The sequence below is a fragment of the Pseudopipra pipra genome, chromosome 27, assembly GCF_036250125.1.
Source record: "Pseudopipra pipra isolate bDixPip1 chromosome 27, bDixPip1.hap1, whole genome shotgun sequence".
Classification (NCBI taxonomy): domain Eukaryota; kingdom Metazoa; phylum Chordata; class Aves; order Passeriformes; family Pipridae; genus Pseudopipra; species Pseudopipra pipra.
In genome coordinates this window covers 5505014-5525844 of record NC_087575.1, presented here as the reverse complement: position 1 = coordinate 5525844, position 20831 = coordinate 5505014, and the positions used below count along the sequence as shown (strand labels likewise).

At 64.1% G+C, this 20831-nt stretch overlaps 2 protein-coding genes and 1 long non-coding RNA gene across 5 annotated transcripts; 1 reads left to right on the top strand and 2 right to left on the bottom strand.

Annotated features, from left to right (window-relative positions):
* Positions 1-956: 956 nt before the first annotated feature.
* On the bottom strand, positions 957-5100 carry CNN2 (calponin 2). Its single transcript, XM_064637624.1, has 7 exons — positions 4899-5100; positions 2644-2765; positions 2295-2361; positions 2076-2213; positions 1831-1947; positions 1459-1605; positions 957-1382 (listed from the first exon to the last, which is right to left on the bottom strand). Exons 1-7 carry the CDS (start codon positions 4959-4961, stop codon positions 1116-1118), a joined length of 921 nt encoding a protein of 306 aa, XP_064493694.1. The 5' UTR covers positions 4962-5100; the 3' UTR covers positions 957-1115.
* Positions 5101-6300: 1200 nt separating this feature from the next.
* ARHGAP45 (Rho GTPase activating protein 45) lies at positions 6301-19899 on the top strand. 3 transcript variants are annotated; one of them, XM_064637612.1, is made up of 23 exons: positions 6301-6501; positions 8230-8557; positions 9644-9787; positions 10804-10888; positions 10986-11058; positions 11307-11385; positions 11609-11746; positions 11963-12027; positions 12289-12399; positions 12660-12740; positions 12939-13118; positions 13316-13453; positions 13712-13902; positions 14218-14357; positions 14629-14706; positions 14911-15012; positions 15255-15418; positions 15644-15832; positions 16192-16329; positions 17718-17956; positions 18170-18404; positions 18505-18589; positions 18748-19899. In XM_064637612.1, the coding sequence occupies exons 1-23, from the start codon at positions 6412-6414 to the stop codon at positions 19074-19076; spliced, it is 3402 nt and encodes a 1133-aa protein (XP_064493682.1). In that variant the 5' UTR covers positions 6301-6411; the 3' UTR covers positions 19077-19899. The 3 variants fall into 3 exon arrangements, with proteins under 3 accessions (XP_064493682.1, XP_064493681.1, XP_064493680.1); XM_064637611.1 differs by lacking the exon at positions 6301-6501 and adding an exon at positions 6924-7241; XM_064637610.1 differs by lacking the exon at positions 6301-6501 and having other exon boundaries at positions 7802-8557.
* LOC135403526 (uncharacterized) lies at positions 10773-12410 on the bottom strand. Its single transcript, XR_010425418.1, has 3 exons — positions 12316-12410; positions 11173-12002; positions 10773-11139 (listed from the first exon to the last, which is right to left on the bottom strand). It is a non-coding gene; the product is annotated as an uncharacterized LOC135403526 (long non-coding RNA).
* Positions 19900-20831: the final 932 nt, after the last annotated feature.

Here is a 20831-nt window from a genome sequence, read left to right as displayed (position 1 = left end):
GCCCCGCCCCGCCCCGCCCCGCCCCGCCCCGCGGCTCTCCGAAACGCAGCATTTCCCCCCAGAAAGGTGGGTCCCTGCCCGGACAGGCACGGCACGTCCGGTCCCGTCGGCACCGGTAATCCCACATCTATCAACCCCACGTCCGTTTAACCCAGCAGCCCGTTCCCGGCTCCCGCTCGGCCCATCGGGACGCGCAGCCTCCCGCCCCACCATCCCGGCACTCCGGGGGTCCCACCCAGGTCTGCAGCAGTTCCCACTGCCCAGGCAGGCGGGGACCCGCCTGAGCCCCGACAAGGCGCCTGCACCAGAGACCAGCTCCTGCTTATGTTGAAAGGGTTTGTTTTTAAAAATAAGATGTTTCAATCTGAGAGCATCTCCATTAAAAACCGCACGGGAGGGGAAAGTCAAGGGGCACCGGCTGCACTCGGGCATTGCCGTCAGAGCCAGCTTTGGCTCCAGCCTGGGCGACTGGATTGCTGCGGAGGTGCAGCACTGCAGGGTGTGCCGGGTGTGCCAGCTCCCAGCCCTGCCCTGCAGCCAACACCATCATCTCAGAATCTTGGTCCCAACGACTTCTGCAAAAAAGGCATTTCCAGCATCTAGAGATTACATGAGAGTGCAAACACGTGTGCACACATTCACTGACTCACACACTCACAATCCCAAGGCCCCACAGTGCCCTGGGCTCCCCCCACACCACGTCCCACCGACCCCAGCCCCTCTCCTCCATGGGGCTGAGCCAGGTCCTGCCAGCACAGCAACGAGCAGCAGCACTGGGTGCAGCACAGACAGCTGCCCCCCACTCCTTGCTGAGGGATCCGGGGGTGTTGCAGGGGCACATGGTGGGCGCTGGGTGTGTGAGAGGTGACACTGTCCACTCCCCGGTGCTGGAGCATCCACCGCCTTCCCGCTGCCCTGGGACCTGGGGGCTCCCATGGGAACTGGCCAGGCTCCTCTCTAGAAACAGGGTCTTTATTTCCTTGCTCGGAAAAATAGATTAATTTCCAAAGTTAAAAAAGAGTTTAAAAAGAAGGAATGACGGAAGTGAAGGCTGGAATGTGGCTGGCAGTGTGGCTGTACACGAGATGGTGCGGACGGGGCTGGTGCCGTCCCGCTCAGTAGCTCTCCTCCTCCTCACAGTAGTAGTGGTACCCAGGGGGGTCCCCGCCCAGGTCACCGGCAGCGTTGGCCACCTCGCCCTGGCTGCCCTGTGGGCAGTACTTGGGGTCATAGATCTGGCGGCCGAGGCCAAAGACCTGCCCGCTCTGGTTGGCGCCCTGGTTGGAGCCCATCTGCAGTGACATGGAGGAGTTGTCGCACTTCTCTGTCCCCATCTTGGCATCGTAGATGTGTCTCCTGGTGCCGGGAGCTGTCATGCCCACCTGGGAGGGAGAACAGGATGGAGCAGGGCTCAGCTGTGGTCCCCCCACACCCTCCCAGCCCAGCACAGGCGCTCACCTGGCTGGCACACTTGTTGGTGCCCATCTGCAGGCTGATGGTGGAGTGGTCCATGGGCGGCAGGATCTGGTTCTTGGGGTCGTAGAGGTGCCTCCGGGTGCCGTAGGCCGTCATGCCGGACTGGCTGGCGCACTTGTTTGTGCCCATCTGACAAAGGGGTCTGGTGAGGAGCATGTGCTGCCCCACACATGCCCCTTCTCCCCATCGCCCCCAGCCCAGGGGGCACAGCCAGAATTCCCCAAGCCACCCTGAGGCACCTCGAGCCTCAGGTTCTTCCAGCTGTGCTTGGAGCCATGACAGTGCTGAGGATTTGACAGAACTGGGCACCCCTCTCCCAGTCCCCCACCCCTGGGACTCCACAGGACAACCCACCTGCAGCCCAATCACACACTGCCCAGCCTTCATCTTGGCCTCATCGAAATTCCTCTGCTGCTTCTCTGAGTACTTCACACCGATGTCCACTCCGCTCTGCAGCCCCTTCGTCTTGGCCTGCCAGGAGTGGTGGTGAGGAGGGACGGGGGACAGGGGGAGCCATAGGGTCCCACAGGCACCACCCCAGGCTGGGGGTCCCCGCAGGACAGTGCCCCTTCCCAAGCTGCTCGTCCCCCTGTGCTCACCATTCCCGCCAGTGCCAGCAGTGACACCTGCACCTGGGTCAGGTTCCCGCTCTCAAAAAGGTCGTTGGCTTCGAAGAGGTCCACGGGGTTCATGCCGTAGCTGGCCATGGCCTTGATGAAGTTGGAGAGGTTCTCGAGCTGCAGGGAGGGGGAGAGGGGTGAGTCCCAGTGGGTGACCACAGAGGGACAGTGGGTGGGTGGCAGCAGGGCTGCACTTACCTGGTGCCAGTTCTGAGCTGAGCGGTTGATCTTCCTCACCGAGTTGGGCTGCAGCTTGTTCATGAGCCTGGAGGGAGGCAGGGGGATGTGGGGCTGCGGCAGGCAGAGCCCCAAGGGGCTGCAGGGCATGGGCCCCTTTCAGGAGGATCCAGCCCAGGCCTCCCCCATGTGATGCAATTCCTTGCCCAGGTCCCTGTTGGTCCTCAGGGCTCTCCACAGACAGAGACCCTTTGGGGGTGACCCAGCAGGTCCCACTGGTGCGGATCCAGCCCACCCTTTCCACCCCAAAGGCTGGCAGGGGTCCCCTGGAGGGCTGGTGTTCCCCGTCCCCGCCCAATCCGGGACTCACTCGCAGAGGATCACCCCGTCCTTCAGCCCCTTCTGGAAATCAGGCCCGATCTGCTGCCCCGTGACGCTCTCGATCCACGTCCGCAGCTCAACCTCCTTCTGCGGGTCATACTTCTGGGCAAGCTGGAGGGGGTGGGTGAGGGCAGCTCAGGCACAGCCCTGTGTGCACCCCAAACCCCTCAAGGGAATAGTTCCCCCCTCCCCAGGATGGGAATGGGGACAGGAGGATGATGCTGCCATCAGACACAGCAGCTTCTGAACCATTCCAAAAGGATGAGGAGGAACTCCCTGTGGGGGCCAGGGGGAAGTGCCCCCTCCATGGGTCTGTCCCTCCCTGTCCCCTGGAGCCTGCGGGAGCCCAGCTCCAATCCCCAGGGGTCTGGCCACGAGATGCTCTCCCTTCCAATCCCCAGGGGTCTGGCCACGAGATGCTCTCCCTTCCGGCAAAGCCCAGCAGCCGCCGCAGATTCCTGGTCACCGCGGCTATGCCAGGAATGTGGACGCCTCCTCCCAAATGGAGACCAGCTGCCAGGGCCGGCAGCATCTCCACCATCGGCATCTTGCCTCGGCCCTGGCCCATGAGGCAAGAGAAAGGCATCCTGTCCTGAGATGGAAAGAGCCTGGAAGCCCCGAGTGCTGTCCTGCCCCAGCCCCGTCCCTCTGATGCTCAGCCAGCACCCAGAGGTGGCCTCAGGGCACCCACCGACCTCTCGCCCATCCAGTCCTCTCCTGCTCCCGTTATGTGGGGGGGCCATGAGTCCCGTCCTCCTGGACAAAGGGAGACGCTGGAATGGACACAGTCCAGCCCTGCTGTGTGGTGGGGAGATGCTCTGGCCTCAAAGGGGAACTTGACTGATGCAGGACCTTGGGTCACACACCACGTGTGTCCCGGCCAGGGGGATTCCACAGTCCCACCAGATGATTTTCTGGAGCACGGGCAGCTGCAGACAGTTCTTCTTCCCTCCCCATGGCCAATGTGAGGGTTTCCCAGGGCACAGGAGCAGGCAGAGAGGACCAGCCCCAGAGAGATCCCACCGCAGCCCACTTTGCAAGGGATTGCACAGACTGGGAGCACGGCGCTGGTTTAACTGGTTCCCAGTTGGTGATGTCACCTCCAGCAGACACACTGGGGCAGTCAGACTGGCTCATGTCTTGCTGAATCAACCCAAAGCACCAAGAGCACATGGTGGGGAGGCTCCGGCGCGTGTCATCCGTTCAGCGCCAGGGCAGCCCAGCCCCAGGCAGGCCGGGGCCCGTCCGCTCCTTATGAAACGTAAATCCCCTGCAAGGATGGGTAAGGAGCCACAGCCACCACATCCCTGCAGCCACACACCCACCACCACTTGGCCCTCCTTCTGCCTGCCCTGGCCCCATCCAGGCAGCTCCTGTGTCCCCGGGCAGCACAGGCCACCAGCCCTGGGGTGACCACAGCTCAGTCTCTGCTCACCCGGGGTTGGGCACAGCCCAGCACCTCGGCCACTGCTGGTGCCACCTACGGCCTGGGGCAGCTGTGTCCCCCCGGCCCAGCAGGACCCCTGTGAGCTGCCGAGGAGGCAGGAGGGTGCTGGCAGCTGCCTGCACCCCGCGGCACACAGCTCCCTCCTCGGGGTGCAAACAGACCGCCCAGAGGCTCCCGTTCCCCTTTTCCCTTCCGGCCCCGGGCAGAGTCACCGGGGTCACAGCCCCATTCCCAGCGAAGGCCGCGGAGCATCCGCGGGGGATGCGCAACTGTGGGGAAGCAGAAAGTGAAGCTCCGTGGAGCTGGCCCCGAGCCTTGCCGGGAGCAATAGCGGCCACTGCACGGGAGAGGCAGCCGGTGCCCGGGACCTCTCCCAGCCCCGGTCCCCCCAAGACACTTCCCCGGGACCCTGCCGGCAGGCTCAGGGCACCGCGAGACCAGGAGCCCAGCTCTGGCATCCCCACCCCTCAGAGACTCCGGTACATCGGGACCCTCAGTTCCGCATTCTCTCGGGAACCCCCAGCTCTCCATCCTCCCGGGAACCCCCGACTTCTCCACTCTCCGTCCCCGGTGGCACTGGGACCCCTCCGGCTCCGCATTCCAGGGGCGCACCAGGACCCTCTGGTTCTCCAGAACCCCGGGATGAAACCGGGACCCCCAGCGGCACCGGGATGCCCGGCTCTCCCAGACCTCCAGGAGCACCGGCAGCCGCAGCGCCTGCAGGCCCCGGTAATCCCCAGCCCCCGACTTGCCCCCATCCGGTGGTCCCGGTCCCCCCGGTTCCCGCCGAGGCTCACCCGGTTCTTGACCTCGGCGGAGAGGCCGTAGGACGGGCCCTTGTTGAACTGGGAGCTGCTCATGGCGGGGCGCGCAGCCGGTACCGGAGCGGGGCACGGGCAGCGGAGCCGGTACCGGAGCGGGGCCGGGCGGGGCGGGGGCGGGGCCGGGCCCGGCCCCCCCGCGCTGATTGGACGGGGCCGAAATGCCCAAATAAGGGCAGGAGCGGCCGGATCGTGGGGTGGCTCCGAACCCCAACACTGGGACCCGGGGGGACCCCGGGAGAACCGGGGGGCGCCGGGAGCCCGGGGAAGGCCGAGACCGGGGCTGGAGCCGTCCCGGGCACACGGGTCCACCCACGCACCCACCCACGGGCACACCCACGCACCCACGGGCACACCCACGCACCCAGGGCGTGTGCATCGCCTTACACACTCGCGTGCACGGGTGTGCGCGCCCCGACCCCGGGCACGCGTTGTGCACACACACACACACACACACACGCACCCCCGACCCACGGGCGCTCCCCTGCACACGCACACTCGGTCACTCACGCACACACTCACGCGCGCACCTCTCTGCCCGCACCCACGGTCACGCGCACACGCGGGGCACACGAACGCGTTCCTCCGCCCCCGCACCCCCCGCGCCTCCACCCACCCACCCGCGCCGCAGTCCCGCTCCCCTCGCCCCGACCCCCACCCGTGCCCGTGTCCCCCCCGGGGTCGGCAGATGGCCCACGCGAGACGGCCCGGCCCGGCCCGCGGGGGGTTCCCGGGAAAAAGCGGAGTGTCCTTCCCGTCCCGCGGGGCCGGCAGCCGGCCAGGGCAGCCCATGGGCAGCGGCCGGGGGTCCCCACGCAGCACTCGGAGGGGGCCCGTCCCATCCTGTCCCTCTCCAGGGGTTTATTGGCCGCCTCTCCTGTTTTCCCGTTGTGGGGTCCCATTGCCCCGCGGGTGGGGGAGTCCCGGGGGCGAGGGGCAGGGCAGTGACTCCGGGGGGCTGGTCCCGGCACCGCCACCGAGCCCACGAAGGGGCAGAGCCGGGAGCGTCCCACGGGTGGGAGCCCAGAGCCCCCCATCCCATTCACCCCCACACCCGGGGCCTCCAGCGGGATGGACAGAGGGACACCCCCAAACACGGTAAACCTCCCAGTGGGTGGGGGTCCCACAGGGGCCAGCACCGGTCCCGCAGTGTGGGGCTCGGGCCCCCACCCCTCTCTAAGCCCTGGGCTGCAGCACTGAAACCCCCCAAAGCCCCCAACGAGCCCACCCTCCCCAGGAGTGCCGGCGTCCACCTGCCCCTCCACGACCCCGCAGGGCAGCCAGGGTGCCCCTGCCCCCGGCCTCGCGCCTGGGTGCGCGTTCGGCTTTTCCTGTTTCAGGTCGGGCTGCGAAGCCGATGAGGAAACGAGGCGGCGTCACACGCGCCCTCCTGACACTGCGCCCCGCGAATGTGGCCGGGCTGTGAGCAGCCGGCACGGCCGCCGGGCCGAACGAGGGGCTGAGGGCAGCGGCTCGGCCCCCGGGAACCATGTTCTCCCGGAAGAAACGGGAGCTGATTAAAACCCCCTCCATCTCCAAGAAGAGCCGGGCGGGAAGCCCCGTCCCACAGACCCTGCCGGTGAGTGTCCCCCGGTGTCTCTGGCAGGGCGGGGGCCATGGGTCCCTGGGGGTTGTGGGGGCAACAGCACCCACAGAGCTGCTGGGAAGAGCCACAGAGTGGCAATGGGGACCTGGATACGTCCAGGAGGTCTGCGAGGAGGAGAAAGAAGACGAGGAAGGACCCAGCTCACTGGGCTGGGGGGACATTTTGCCCCAGATGAGGGGGACAGAGCAGCCGCCGAGGGAGGCGGAAGGGTTGGAAGGGACAGGGAGGAAATGCGGGGCTGTGTCCGAGGGTTTGGGGAGGACAGAGAGATTCCCAAACCTCCCTGGGGACACCGGGCTCAGGCAGCTCAGCTCTGCCATGTATTTATTTATTGACGTGCGGAGCCCCCCGGTGCCGGAGGGGCCGGGAGGAAGCGCCTCACCTCCGTGGGGCCGGACGGCGGCCGGGGCTCCCCGTGGCACCCCGCACCGCCCGCCCCGCGCCTGCGCCCCAGCCCGGTGCGTGGGGCGAGACGGGGCTGGCACGATGCGGCCGTCGGGGCTCCGGAGCCCACCCGCGGCTCCTTAGCGGGGGGCACCCGCCCCCGCCCCCGTCCCGAGCCCCCGGAGAGGGGCCTATGGGTGGCGGCCGGCGGGATGCTCGGCCGGGCCGCGGGCAGGAACAGCTACAGCCCCTGGGCGGCGGCGGGCAGAGCCCACCCGCCCCAGCGCTCCCTGGACTCGCTGCCCTGCGCGCCCGCCGTGCGACTGACGGTACGGCCGGGGCACCCCGGGGGGAGGGCCGGGGGGTACCGGGGCCGCTGCACCCCGGGGGGGACGGGGACAGGGCCGGGCTGGCCCCAGGCGTTTTGGGGTGGGGCCCTTTGGGTGCCCTTGCAGCCCCGTGGTGGTCTGGCCCCCCCGTGGGGCTGAGCTCCCCTCTGCCCTCGCCCACGGAAGCCTCGTGCTCTCGGCACTCCGTGTCTGCCAAAGACGCTTCCGGCAGCGCCCGGCCCGGGATGCTGAGACCCCGCACACTCGTGTCACACCTGGGTGCCTGAGGGTCCCTGATGGGAGCTGCTGAGTGGGCTGGGGGCTGCAGGGTCCCCTCCCCGTGCTCACAGACCCTTGATCCCCAAGCCATGCACGGTCCTGGACAGTGCTGGTACCAACCCCTCCCTCGGGGCAATATTGCCCCTGGAAACTGGGGGCTTCCTCCATCTGTAAAATACTTGCCAAACCCCCAACAGTGGCCTGGGAGGTGTCCCTGTCCCTGCCCCCTCCCCCAGCATGGGACCAGCTGAAAAAGAGGAAGGGACGTGTGGGCTGGATCCTGCTGCTGTTTGGCTGTGCTGAGGTCCCCAGTCCACTGGGATGGACAGTCCCAGGATGGTGGGTGCTGGGGTGGACAAGCAGTGTCACCCACATGATCACTGTGTGCCCCCATGACGAACACAGAGCCAGAGGGACTGGTGGGGGATGGCCAGGCAAGTGCCCAGACCCTGCCCAGGCCTGGCCCAGACCCTCCCTGCTCTGTCTTTGCCCTCTGGGGTCCCAAGACTGTCTCCAAGGTCCCCAAAGGGGATGCCTGACTGGGGAAACTGAGGCATGGTGCAGCTGCAGGGTCTGGCACCAGCCCCTGAAGACACCACCCCATCCCCCAAGCTGGTGGTGTGGCAAGTCCTGGGGTGCTGCCCTGTCCCTGCCCAAGCACGGTCCCCACCACGCTGGCTGTGCCCTCACACTCCTCCCCGCTCCCCAGGACCTCTCCCGCAAGGATTGCCTGGAGGCACCAGGCTCCAGCCTGGGGGACCTGCCCGCGGCCAGCGCCAAGCTCAGCACCAGCCCCAGCACCGTGGGCACCCTGAAGCGCCCCACCAGCCTCAGCCGCCATGCCAGCGCCGCCAGCTTCCCCCTGCCCGCGGCCCCCCGCGCCATGGCCAAGGGACACAAGACCCCCACATCCTACAGCCCCATGGAGGGAGGGGAGGGGCCCTTCATCGACCCCGAGGACATCTCCCAGCTGCTGGCGGACGTGGCCCGCTTCGCCGACGCCCTGGAGAAGCTGCGGGACGTGGTGCTGCGCGATGGTGAGTGCCTGGGTGCCCACCCAGTGCCAAACACCCATGTCACAGCGCTGCAGGGCACCCCGGGGACAGAGCCCCCCGCGGGTGGGGGTTCTCTGCTTAGGCCAGAGCCCACCAGGACCCGCAGGGGGCCGTGGAGCTGCGGGCAGAGGTGGTGGGTGGGTGGTGGGTGAGTGGCTGCCGGAGCTCAGGGCCGGGATAACGCGGCTTCCTGCCGCGAGCTATTTTCATCCGCCCGTTTTCCTGTTTACAGTGCAGCGGTGCCAGCCGCCTGCCAGGGCCCCCTGAGCCCTGCAGGGTGCTGGGCATGGCCCCCCGAGCCCCCAACCCACCAGGGTGGCCGTCAGGATGGGGCTGGGTGGTCTGTGGGCCCACGAGCGCCTGTCCCTGCCCAAGGGGGCACAGGAGATGCATCGATCCCATGGCGTAGGGGGCACACTGTTCTCAGCCCTGGTTTTGCAGAAACCCCTTCCAGACCCCGAGCTGGGGGCTGGGTTGGGCAGGGGGCTTTGCCTGGCTGGGCAGTGAGTGCCAGTCCCCCACCCCAGCACCTCCCTGCACAAGGCTCCTCACCTCCTAACCAGGCTGCGAGTGCCCAGCCATGTCCTGTGCTGACCAGGCCAGACCCTCAGGCTGGCAGCTGGAGCCCACGGAGGGAGGGGACAGTCCTGGGGAAGGACCTGCAGGACGCAGTGAGCCAGGCTGGCATGATGGCAGGACAGACCTGCCACATCCCTCCCATCTGGGAGGAGGGAGGGAAGGAAACGAGGAGGAAATTCCCAAACTGCTTTCAAGGGAAAAAGTTACTACTGCGGAAAAAACACCTCAAAGGTTGGGCTTCCCCCCGGCCACCACTGGGCTGGGCAGGAGACACACGGCCAGGGCTGTGGGGAGGTGCTGGACAGGCCATGCCCCAAGGCCAAGGGGAGGGGCTGCATGGTCTGGGAGATGGCAGGACCATGCCTGGCATGTGGCTGGGAGGTAAATGGGACAGGGACGTGGGACAGGATCACAGGACAGGGATGCAGGGCAGGGACACGGGGCAGGGACCCAGGACAGGGACACAGGGCTCAGCCCCCTCTCTTGCAGACCCCAAGGAGCCCCAGCGGCCGCTGGCCCACGAGTGCTTGGGCGAAACCCTGCGCATCCTGCGCCAGGTCATCAACAAGTACCCACTGCTCAACACCCTGGAGACCCTGACAGCTGCTGGGACCCTCATCTCCAAAGTCAAGGGTGAGACAGGGGCTGGGAGCTCTGTCCCACTCCCCTCTTGCCCTGTGTCAGGGTGTGGGGCTGGGGAGCCCATGGGGGGGGTTGCCAGGAGCGGAGCTGCCCCATGGGCTGGCAGAGAAGGCAAAAGCATCAGCTGCTTCTTGCCGTGGTCCAGCTTTCAGGACGATATAGTGTCAGAAATGACAGATCCTGCCTGGGGGTTTCCAGGCACAGCCACAGGAAAAACACTGAAATAATTAGATCCTGCTCCTGGCAACCCCTCGTGTTTACAGAGCGGGGTCTGGGAGGCCAGGCCCTGGCTGGGCACCACCTCCCTCTGCTGTCATCCACGGGGAGGGGGTGACTGCACCGACCACAGCACCACCTCCTGCGTCAGCCGCCGCTTCCTGGACACCCAACAGCAACCGCAGGGGACAGGAAGGCTCACGGGGGGTGGCGAGAGGGCTGCTGGGGGCTGGCCCCACGTGGGGACGGGAGGGAGTGCACTGGGGGCAGACCCCAGCCCCTCACTGCAACGGGGAGCTCAGTTCCCCCCGAGGAGCAGACCCAGGGGCTGCCCAGGAGCCCTCCCTGGCTGCTGCTTACCCGTGCCATGGGTGTCTGCTGAGCACTGTCTGCGCCGGTTCCCTCTGCCACCGGCGGTTCCTCTTTTGGCCAAGAGCCCTCCTGGAGGAGTCCATCCTGCTCAGAGCAGGGTCTGGAGGAGCCATGAGGCAGGGAAGGCAGTGGAACAGGTCCAGCAGTGCTTTTCCAGCAGCCCTGAGTAACGGGAATAAACAGAAACATGAGCCAAGGGATGCTGGCAGGAAAGTCAGTCCTGGGAGAAAGCGAGGGGATGCTGTGTTGGAGGAATCCATCATCCATAGGGATGATCCTCCCCACTGCTCCCTCAGCTTGCCCCAGCCCCACCCCAGCCCCACAGCTCCCCTGATACCACCGTGAGCCAGCGGGTCCTTCTCCTGCTGAGAGAGGGACAGGTACACAGTGACAGGGCTCCCACATTTCCTCTTCTCCAGGGTTCCACTATGAATCCAACAACGAGGCGGACAAGCGGGAGTTCGAGAAGGCCGTGGAGACCATCGCTGTGTCCTTCAGCAGCACGTAAGGGATTGTGGGCAGCTGCCTCCACAGCTGGTCCGTGAGTGCTGCTGGGTGACAGCCCATGTCACTGTCCCTGTGCTGTCACCTCTCCCCACAGGGTGTCCGAGTTCCTCATGGGGGAGGTGGACAGCAGCACCCTCCTCTCCATCCCTCCCAGCGACCAGAACCAGGTGAGCCGTGGGGCTCTGGCTCCTCCCCCAGCTCTGATGGGAGCCCAGAGCAGGGTGTTTCTCCAGAGACATTCCCATGAGCTCCTGGGCACAGCCTGGGCACAGCCTGGGCACAGCCTGGGCACAGCCTGGGCACAGCCTGGGCACAGCCAACTTCCAGCAACAGCTGAAGCTCCGGCAGCTCCAGGTTCCAGCCTCCCCTCCATCTGCTTGGCTGACCAGCCCCTTTTCTTTCCAAATCCTCAAAGAGTATGGAGAGCCTCTGCGGGGGGATCCCTGGGCCTGGAGGAGACAGTGTGCCTGTGGGCGTGGAGAGCTACAACGCGGGTGAGCAGGACGAGGGTGGGTGCAGGGTTTGGGGTGGGGGTGCCTGGCTGAGCAGGAACCGGCGCCTTCCCTGTCATCGCTGTGATCCTGAGCCACACTTGGCTCCTCGGCTGGGAAGAGGCAGCAGGGCTGTGGCACCGGGGTCGGCAGGACCGGCACAGCACGGGGCGGGCTCGGAGCTGGGGAGGTTTGCACTGGAAGCTCACGGGGTGTCCCCCTGCAGCCCGTCCCGCGGCCGAGGAAGTGGACGTGATGCTGCAGCGCTGCGAGGGGGGGGTGGACGCTGCTCTCCAGTACGCCAAAACCATCTCCAAGTACATGAAGGACCTGATCTCGTACCTGGAGAAAAGGACCACGCTGGGTGAGCAGGGGGATGGTGGGTGGGTCCCTCTGGAGCAGGGCTGAGCCCTGGGGCAGGTCGAGGTCCCTACAAGAGTCTGGGGGGAGACCAACACTGCCAGGGAAGTGGGAACTTCACTCTTCAAGTTCCTGATTTATCTTTCAAAAGAAGATTGGGTTCCTCCAGGGAATTCCCAGTGTCTCGCGTGCCTTTTCACTTCCAAACTTTTTCTTCCAGAGATGGAGTTTGCTAAAGGGCTCCAGAAAATGGCAAACAGCTGCAAGCAAACCATGAGCCAGGAGGTAAGTCCCCATGTCCCTAAAGCCCCCAGAGCTGGGCAGGATTGAGAGTCAGCAGCCCTGAGGAGCCCATCCCACATGCCCCAGCTCCAGAGCCCAGGAGAACATGCAGGCAGGTCTCCAGAGCTCTGCCTGGAAAAATTCAGGATGAGGCCTTTACCAGCAGCCACCAGCCCCATCACACCTCTGACTCTTCCTCCCCCAAGGACGTGACTCCTTGGGCAGGTGCTGGGGCTCAGGGTGGTGTATTTTCCCATTTCCCAGACCAACATGCCTTTCCTGTCCATCTACCTGCTGGCCCTGGAGCAGGACATGGAGCATGGGACGTCGGTTCTGCAGGCAGCCAACACCCTGCAGCACCAAACCTTCCTCCAGGTGAGGGGTCGAAGGGTCCTCCTGGGGCTGGTGGTCCTGGCATTGCAGAGGTGGCTCTTCCTTAGCTCAGTCCAGAGGGAACCTGCGTCTGGCACTTCCCAGGCTGCAGATTTTCATCCCTGGCACAAACCAGTGCCTGTGACCTGGCCATGCTGGCAGCAACAGTGACCAGCACAGGGCACTTCTCCTTGCAAAGCCTTGGCAAGGGCAGAGCAGAGCACTCAGCTCAGGGCATCACGGGGCTGTTCCTCCCAATCCAGCCGCTGATGGTGAGACGCCTCGAGCACGAGAAGCGGAGGAAGGAGATCAAGGAGCAGTGGCACCGGGCACAGAGGAAACTGGTGAGTGATGGGTTTGTGTCGCAGCCTGGAGCACCCCGGGCACGTGCCCCTCTAAGGATGCTGGACCCCCTGCCCCTCTCTGGCAGTGTCGGGTGTTTGGGTGCCTCTGCTGTGCTGGGGGACCCTGGGGAGCCCACGGGAGCTGGTGACTCCCTGGCTGGGTTCCATCCTCACCCGGGTCATCGCTCACCCTGGCAGCAAGAGGCCGAGGGGAACCTGCGCAAGGCCAAGCAGACGTACATGCAGCGCAGCGAGGAGCACGACAAGGCCAAGTACGTGGCGGTGAAAGCAGAGGAGGAGCAGCAGAACACGACCAGCAGCATCACCACCAAAACCCTGGACAAGAAGAGGCGGCTGGAAGAGGAGGCCAAGAACAAGGTAAGAAGGTGACAGCTCTGGAGGCACCTCCTTGCTCCTGCTGTCCCTGCGCAGGAGCCGCCCTGAGCCACGTGGAGTGACCTGAGCTCCCCTGGATCCTTGAGCATGGCATGGGAGTGCCTGGAGGAACGTGGTCCGAGGGGCTGTTCTCTGTGTTCTCCTCACCTCTGAGCTGTCCTCATCTCTCCCGACTCCAGGCAGAGGAGGCCATGGCCACGTATCGCACCTGCGTGGCCGATGCCAACACGCAGAAGCAGGAGCTGGAGGACACCAAGGTGAACTCCCTGCGGCAGATCCACGAGGTGATCAAACAGAGTGACCAGGTCATCAAGTCGGTGAGTGGGGCTGGACTGGGGCGTCCCCAGGGCAGGAGGTGGACGTGCTCTGCTCCAGAGGGTTCGGAGTGGCCTCCCAGCAGAGCCATCAGGGGCCCAGGTGGGTGCAGAGCTCCGCTCTCCCTCGTGCTCAGAAAAACCGAGGCTCAAGGCTGCAGAACAAGTGCTGCTCTGTGCTCCTGATTGCCCACCTGACCTGGAGCCCCTGGTTCCTCAGCTCACAGGGCTCACGCCGGTCTCTCTCCACGTCTCTTTTAGGCCACCATCTCCTTCTACCAGACCATGCACATGCAGACGGCGCCGCTGCCCGTGAACTTCCAGACGCTGTGTGAGAGCAGCAAGCTGTACGACCCGGGCCAGCAGTACGCGTCCCACGTGCGGCAGCTGCAGCGCGGGGACGAGCCCGACGTGCAGTACGACTTCGAGCCCTACGTGTCCCACAACGCCTGGTGAGGGGGGACGGGGGAGCCACCCCCGGGCAATGCTCCAGCTCGGCCGCGTCCCCCGCGCCATCTCCCGCTCCCGTGGCTGCCCACGCGCTCCTGCAGGAGCCGGGGTGCTTTCGGCATTCCTGAAGGCAGCTCCTGCTGGGAATGCTGGAGTTGGACCAGCTCAGAATTCCCCTCACGTCCTTCAGTGGATGAGACGGGCTGTCGAGGATTTAAGAGAGACCTCTGCATCCCAAGACTGGTGGAGAGCAGCCGTGGATAAGGTTTCCGAGTGTCCTTCCTTCCTTCCCATCCACGTTCCCTTTTCCCCTCCAGGTCCCCCTTTTCTCGGGCACGGAAGGGCAGCTTCAACGCCGGCGAGTTCCCCACGAGTGCCGAGGGGGCCGGGGCCGGCTCTGAAGGAGGGGCAGGAGCCAAGGAGGCTCCGAGCGGAGCCGAGGCGGCCGAGCGGAGAGGTGAGCCTGGAGCAGGACGGGCCGGGAGCCTCCCAGGCGGAATTCCCTGGAGGACACTAAACCAGATCTGTGGCGCTTCGCTCCCTAAGAGACCATCATCCATCTGCCCATCCCCTTTTCCTTGCTGGGTGTCACTGGAGGCACCAAACCCCAGCAGCCCCTTCACCAGCAGCTTCCCCCAGACATCCCAGTTTCTCCCAGCACCCACACTGTTCTCCCACTGTTCCCTCCCGAACACAGACGGCAATCCCAATGTTTGTTCTCTCTGCAGGTGGGAGGGGACACCAGGTCCATAAATCCTGGCCAACCACTGTTGCTGATGCTGAAAGCAGCCTGGATTCCAGTGCAGGTAGATACGGGAACAGCTCAGGAGCCCCTCCCAGTGCAGCCAGTCTAAACCCAGAGCACTCCAGTTAGGCTGGACCAACCCTTGTTTACCTGTTGGTGAATGGCTGTGCTGATCCCAGTCTCTGATGGGATGGGGTGGGATGAGTTTTCAGAGGAGAAGCAGCTTTGCCACTGATTCACCAGTTTGTGGGTTTTCCTTGGACAGGTGAATTCAGCCACAAGCTCCAGCGGCTCTCGTCCAACGGCACCGTGTCCTCCAGTGAGGAGCTGGAGGAGAAGGATGAGACCACCACCCCCTTTGAGCAGAGTAGGTGACAGTGTGGGAGGTGACAGTGCTGCTGCTGCACCACCCCTCCAGCAGGAGTCCCTGAGGGCCACTTTTCCCAAATCCAGTAGTTCCAGAGGCAAACCCAGCAGTTGCTGGGGATTCCTGACGGTGTTCCTGGTAGCACTGCCTTTCCCAAGGGATGAGCCCTGCTCAGACCAGGGACAGTGACCGCCCTGCTCATGCTGTGCCTGACCTCACATTTCCTCTTGCTCTGCCCACAGGCATCAATGGGATCAGCCCGGAGCTGGCAGCTCCCACGGGGCCCTTCCGGAATGTTGGCTTGTCCAAGGCTGCCCAGACCCACCGGCTGAGGAAGCTCCGTGCCCCTTCCAAGTGTCGGGAGTGCAACAGCTACGTGTACTTCCAGGGAGCTGAGTGTGAGGAGGTGAGCTGGGAGAAGTGGGAAGAGAGCTGGGGGTGGAACCCACCTGAGCCCAGCTCTGACCATGTTCAGGAGGCCATTCCTCCTCTGGGGAGGGTTCCAGGTGCTTTCCATCGGTCCTGCAGTATCTCCAAAGCATTTTTCCTGGCTCCCAGCATGCTCTGAGCGATGCCTGGTGTTTCTCTGTAGCTGCCCTCCCACCTCCACGTCTTCCCCTCTCTCTCCTAGTGCTACCTGGCCTGCCACAAGAAGTGCCTGGAGACCTTGGCCATCCAGTGTGGGCACAAGAAGCTCCAAGGGAAGCTGCAGCTCTTTGGGCAGGACTTCACAGAGGCATCTCGGGGCAGCCCGGACGGGATCCCCTTCATTGTCAAGAAGTGCATTTTGGAGATCGAGAAGCGGGCTCTGAAAACCAAGGTGAGTCACACTCTCCTCTCTCCACCTCCTCCTCAGCTGGCTCAGCCCTTGGAAGGATCCCCTGGAAAACCAACGGGCTCAGTTTCGGATTTCTGCAGGGCAGGGAGCCAGGGAGTTCATCCCAGGGATGAACTTGGCCCAAATACCCCAAACTCTGCCCGTGGAAACTCAGCTTTCCTGCCTCCTGCTCTCCTGTGAAGCAGGAATGGCTGAGCTGGAAAAGAGATATCCCAGAATGACTTCCTGGAGGGATTTCCCACCTCAAAAGGAGAGGGTGGGAGCACAGGGCTCACTGTCCCATGCAAACATGAAGAGGAACATCTCCCCTTGCCTCAGCTCCACTTCTCTCTCTTTCCCAGGGCATCTATCGAGTTAACGGCGTCAAGACCCGCGTGGAGAAGCTCTGCCAGGCCTTTGAGAATGGCAAGGAGCTGGTGGAGCTGTCCCAGGCCTCCCCCCACGACATCAGCAACGTCCTGAAGCTCTACCTGAGACAGGTGAGGTGCTGCTGGTACCTCCTGCGGTGGGAGGGACGGGAGGTGGCAGAGGAACCAACCTGGCAGCAGGAATTCCACACAAGGCAGGCTCCATAACCAGGGGTGGGTGCAGAGGGGCCCCTCCCAGCAGGATCAGGTTGGGGTGGGGTTGGGGCCACAGTGACCCCCCAGCTCAGCCCACACTGAGTCACAGCCGGGAACAGCGACTGCAGCACGAACCCTCCGCCCTGCAGTGGGGAACTGGGCACCCCAAAAGGGGAAGGGACCAGCCAAGGTCACCCTGCACAGGCTGAGTCACGGCCCCCTGGGGTGGGCTCTGCCCCTGGGGCTGCCCTGGGCCGGGCTCAGGGGGGTCTCTGCCCCTCGGGTCCCCCATGGCAGTCCTGCCCCAGGCACCCCCCCCCTGCACCCAAACTGTCGGTGCAAACAGCATCACCCACATCCTCCCACAGTCACCACAAGGCAGGGGAAGCTGCTTCTCCCTCTCAGGCAGCTGGGGATTAACTCTTTTTGTGCTGCCTTTCTCTGTTACATCACGGGGGGAGCCACGTCCCTGGGCTCCTGCACACCAGGAGCAAAGGTTCTGATTTGCCTCTGTGGTTTCTCCAAAGACAAGTAGAGTGGAACAAGAGGGGTAACTCGGTCCTGAGCCCTGACCTGCTGCCTCACTGCAGACAAATGGGTTAAAGTCCCTCTGTAAAGGGCTGGCTGGAGGGAACCACCTCTGCTGTGAGGCAGCCTGTCCCCAGAACATCCGTTTAAACCACCCTGAAAACATCACCAGCCATGTGGAACACCCAGCAGTCAGCACCAGCTCCGGCTGCTTCACACAAACTTCAAAGCAGAGTTTCCCCCACCACAGCCCTGCCTTCACCCCAGGCTGTGCCCTTCACATCCTGTGCCCTTCACATCCTGCCTTTCCCACCCAAAACAACCCATCCCTGTCCTCTTCCCAGCCACCTTCTGTCCACTGGGGAACCTGCTGCTGGGCCCACCCCACCCAGAGCTTTTCCAGGCCAAAAAAGGGAATCCCTGCACCTCGACCCAGCAAGGAGCAGCCACAGGTGGATCAAAGGCTGCTTTTGGCTTGAACTTCACAAGTGCTCCTTGGCCAGGACTAATGAGCTGGATTGACACGCTCCAGGAGATGGATAAATAAACATCACCTGGGGGTAGAGGGTTTGCAGCACTGGGAGTCACAGACTCGTGGAATCCTGGAATGGAAGGGATGATAAAGCTCCTCTCGTTCCACCTCCTGCCCATGGGGGCACTTCAGGGATGTTTCCTCACTGGAAAGCCCCAAGTGTCCCCAGCTCAGCAGCTCAGGACAGGTCTGGGTCTGGCAGAGGTGGGAGCTCCTGGGACCATCTCCCCTCTTCTCTCTGCAGCTGCCAGAGCCCCTGATGCCCTTCCGGCTGTACAACCAGCTGATGGGGCTGGCCAAGGAGAGCCTGCAGGGCGGGGAGGCCAAGGGCCGGGGCGGGAAGGGCGGCCCCGAGCTGGTGGACAGAGGAGCCGACACCGACCGGGTGGTGCTGAGCCTGGTGCTGAAGCTGAGGGAGCTGCTGAAGGAGCTTCCCTACGAGAACATGGCCACGCTCCAGTACCTCCTGCAGCACCTGAGGAGGTGAGAGGGGCAGGGACAGAGCCCCTGTGGGTGCTGGGAACCTTCCCTTTCTTCCCTGGGGCGGGGAGGTGAGTGCAGCTTCCTGGGGAAGCAACTGCAGCTGCTTCTCTCCCTCTCATGAGGCTCATGTGCTCCAGCCCAGCACTTCCCCCAGCCCTGCCCAGCCACCCTTCTCCCTCCTTGCTATCACAAGTTCCTCCTCCTCCTCCTCAGGATCATGGAAGTGGAACAGGACAACAAGATGACCTCAGGCAACCTGGGCATCGTCTTTGGGCCAACACTGATGCGTCCCAGGCCCACGGACGCCACGATTTCCTTGTCCTCACTGGTGGATTATCCCCACCAAGCTCGTATCATCGAGGCCCTCATCATCTTCTACCCCACCATCTTCGAGCACAAGGAGGTGGTGGCTGAGCCCGGCAGGCGCGGCTCAGGCGCCACAGAGGAGGTAGGAATCTGGGGAGGGGACATTCCATGGTGTTCTCTGGAGCCAAGTGAATGAGAACTCCTCTCCTCCGTGCCCTCACCATCATCCCTCTCCCTCCCAGCCCACGGCTGCCCCCAGCACTGTCCCCTACCTGGACCTGCCTTCGGAGAAGGGGGGTTTGGCTTTCAGCGCCGACTCGCTCGCAGGTCAGTGAAGGGCACGGGGGGCTCCTGGTGGGTGCGGGTCCCTCGGGAGGCACGGGGGTCACACAGCCCCTTCCCCTGCCCCGGGGACCCCGGGTTGGCTGCACGAAGCTCCTGCCAGAGCTGGGTGGGAGCGTGGACAGGGCTCCTCCATCCCGCAGAGTCCGGCGACCGCTCCGTGGACTCCGACTCGGAGCTGGAGGACGCTGGGGAGCCACGGACCCACCTGAGCAAACAGGGCAGCGAGACCAGCACGGACGAGGCTCAGTTCTGCGACGAGGGGAGCGAGGGGCCGCGGAGCCGCAGCTGCAGCGCGGGCCAGTCGGACACCGAGGGCTCCGGGCCCCGCTGCCGCAGCCCCGGGGACGAGCAGAGCGACGCGGAGGAGCCCCCCGAGAGCCGCGTCCCTGCTGCCCCCAGGGACAGCACGAGCCAGCACAGCACCCCTGGGGGTGCCAGGGGCCGTGAGCTGCAGCCCCGGCTCATCTGAGCCACCGGACAGAACCACTGTGGGCACTGGGACGGGCAAAGGGGCAAATCCCAGAGACTGCCCAGACACAGAAACCTGGGAGGTGGAGGGGTGGGAGGGATGCTCAGAGCTGCAGGGGCCAGGGGGGTTTGGTGTGTCAGCTGCAGGCGAGTCCTGGCTGGTTCCTGGCTGGAGCTTTCACACAAAACCCCTGAGTCCCCTGGCAGGGGAACGGGGGCACAGCCTGCCAGGACCTGGCTCAGCCCGGCAGCCGTGAAGCACCAGCTCCAGGAGACAGGGGCAGACCCTCCTTGTGTGCTTGTTGAGGACTGGGAAGGAACCCAGGGCTGTGCTGTGCCATCTGCCAGGTCTGGGGATGTTCCTCACTGGCACTGACTGTACCTGGCACCTGGAGCCCAGGATGGATTTCCTGCCCCAAAGCCACCAGGGCTCCCCTGGTACCAGCTGACGGCGTCTGTGTTGCTGCTTGGATCAATGGGCATTTGGATCAATGGGCATTTGGATCAATGGGCATTTCTCTCCCTGGCAGGAGCCACGCCAAGAGCAGCTGCAGGCTGTGGTCGGGCTCAGTGGCAGGTTGGCCTGGCTGCAGGGTCCTGAGCACTGCTGAGCTCTCAGGGCGTTGGTTTTACAGTCATTTGGTCTCCAAAGAGCTGCAAGTCCAGGACCAACCCTCTGCTCTTGCAGCTGGGCATGGAGCAGGTCCCCATGGAGAGGTGCTTCTTCCTCCTTCTCAAGGCCACCACATCCCAAATCCATCCCCAGCCCTGGCCAGTATAATCTTGAGCTTCCTTTTCTGTAAAGAGATGAATCAACCCTTCAACACGACTCCACTACCTCTGCTGGCAAAAGGACTAAAGCCAAAGTGGGTATTTTTTTAAAGCTACAAGACTTTTCTGCACTGAGGCACAGAGAGACAAGTAGATTTTTAGCTGGGAATGAGCTGAGAGCCATCTCCTCCCGTTGCCCTGCCTGTGGGACACAGGGGTGGTGCTGGGGTGTCTCAGGCCCCTCAGTACTGCAGGTGAGGGACAGGAGGTCTGAGCCCCCCGGGGCTGATGGAGACACATCTCAGCAAAGGTACAGAACCCCAGGTGAACTCACAGGGAACTGGTTTGGGACTGAGCCAGGGAAGAGCTGGAGACCCCCCGGGAGCTGTTGCTGCCCCACAGCTCTTCCACAGGAGGGTTGGGATTTTCCAGCAGGGCATTCCCAGGGCACAGGGGGGCTGGGAGTGCTGCTGCCACGGCGGTACCGTGTGTGTGTGTGAGGGTGGGTGAGAGTGAGGGAAGGGCGAAGGCTGCGCTTGAGCTTCCAGGGCCACAGCTCCCTCCTGGCTGTGTCCCCTCGGTGTCTGTCCTGCTGCTGCTCAGCACTGTCACGTCCTCGCTGGGGTCACATGGACACGCTTCCAAAAACCAATAAAATCCGTGTGTTCCAACCCGTGTTTGTCCTGGAGATCAGAGTCTTCCAGACTCCCCTGGCTGTGGGAGGCCAAGCACTGCAAACACAAATGTTCTGGCAGGAAAACTGATGTTTAAAACCCCTCAGAGACCTGGGATGGATTAAAACAAGCATGACTGGGGGTGATGAGCGACTCTCCATTGTGGGATCCAAACACCAAGGTCCCAAACCAGGGCCAGAGGGCAGGAGATCAGGGAAGGAACAAGCTAAGTCTGAACTGCAGCATCCAAAGGGCCCAGGGCAGCAGGTGAGAGCTCTGCAGGGCTCAGCCACGATGCAGAGTCCCAGCAG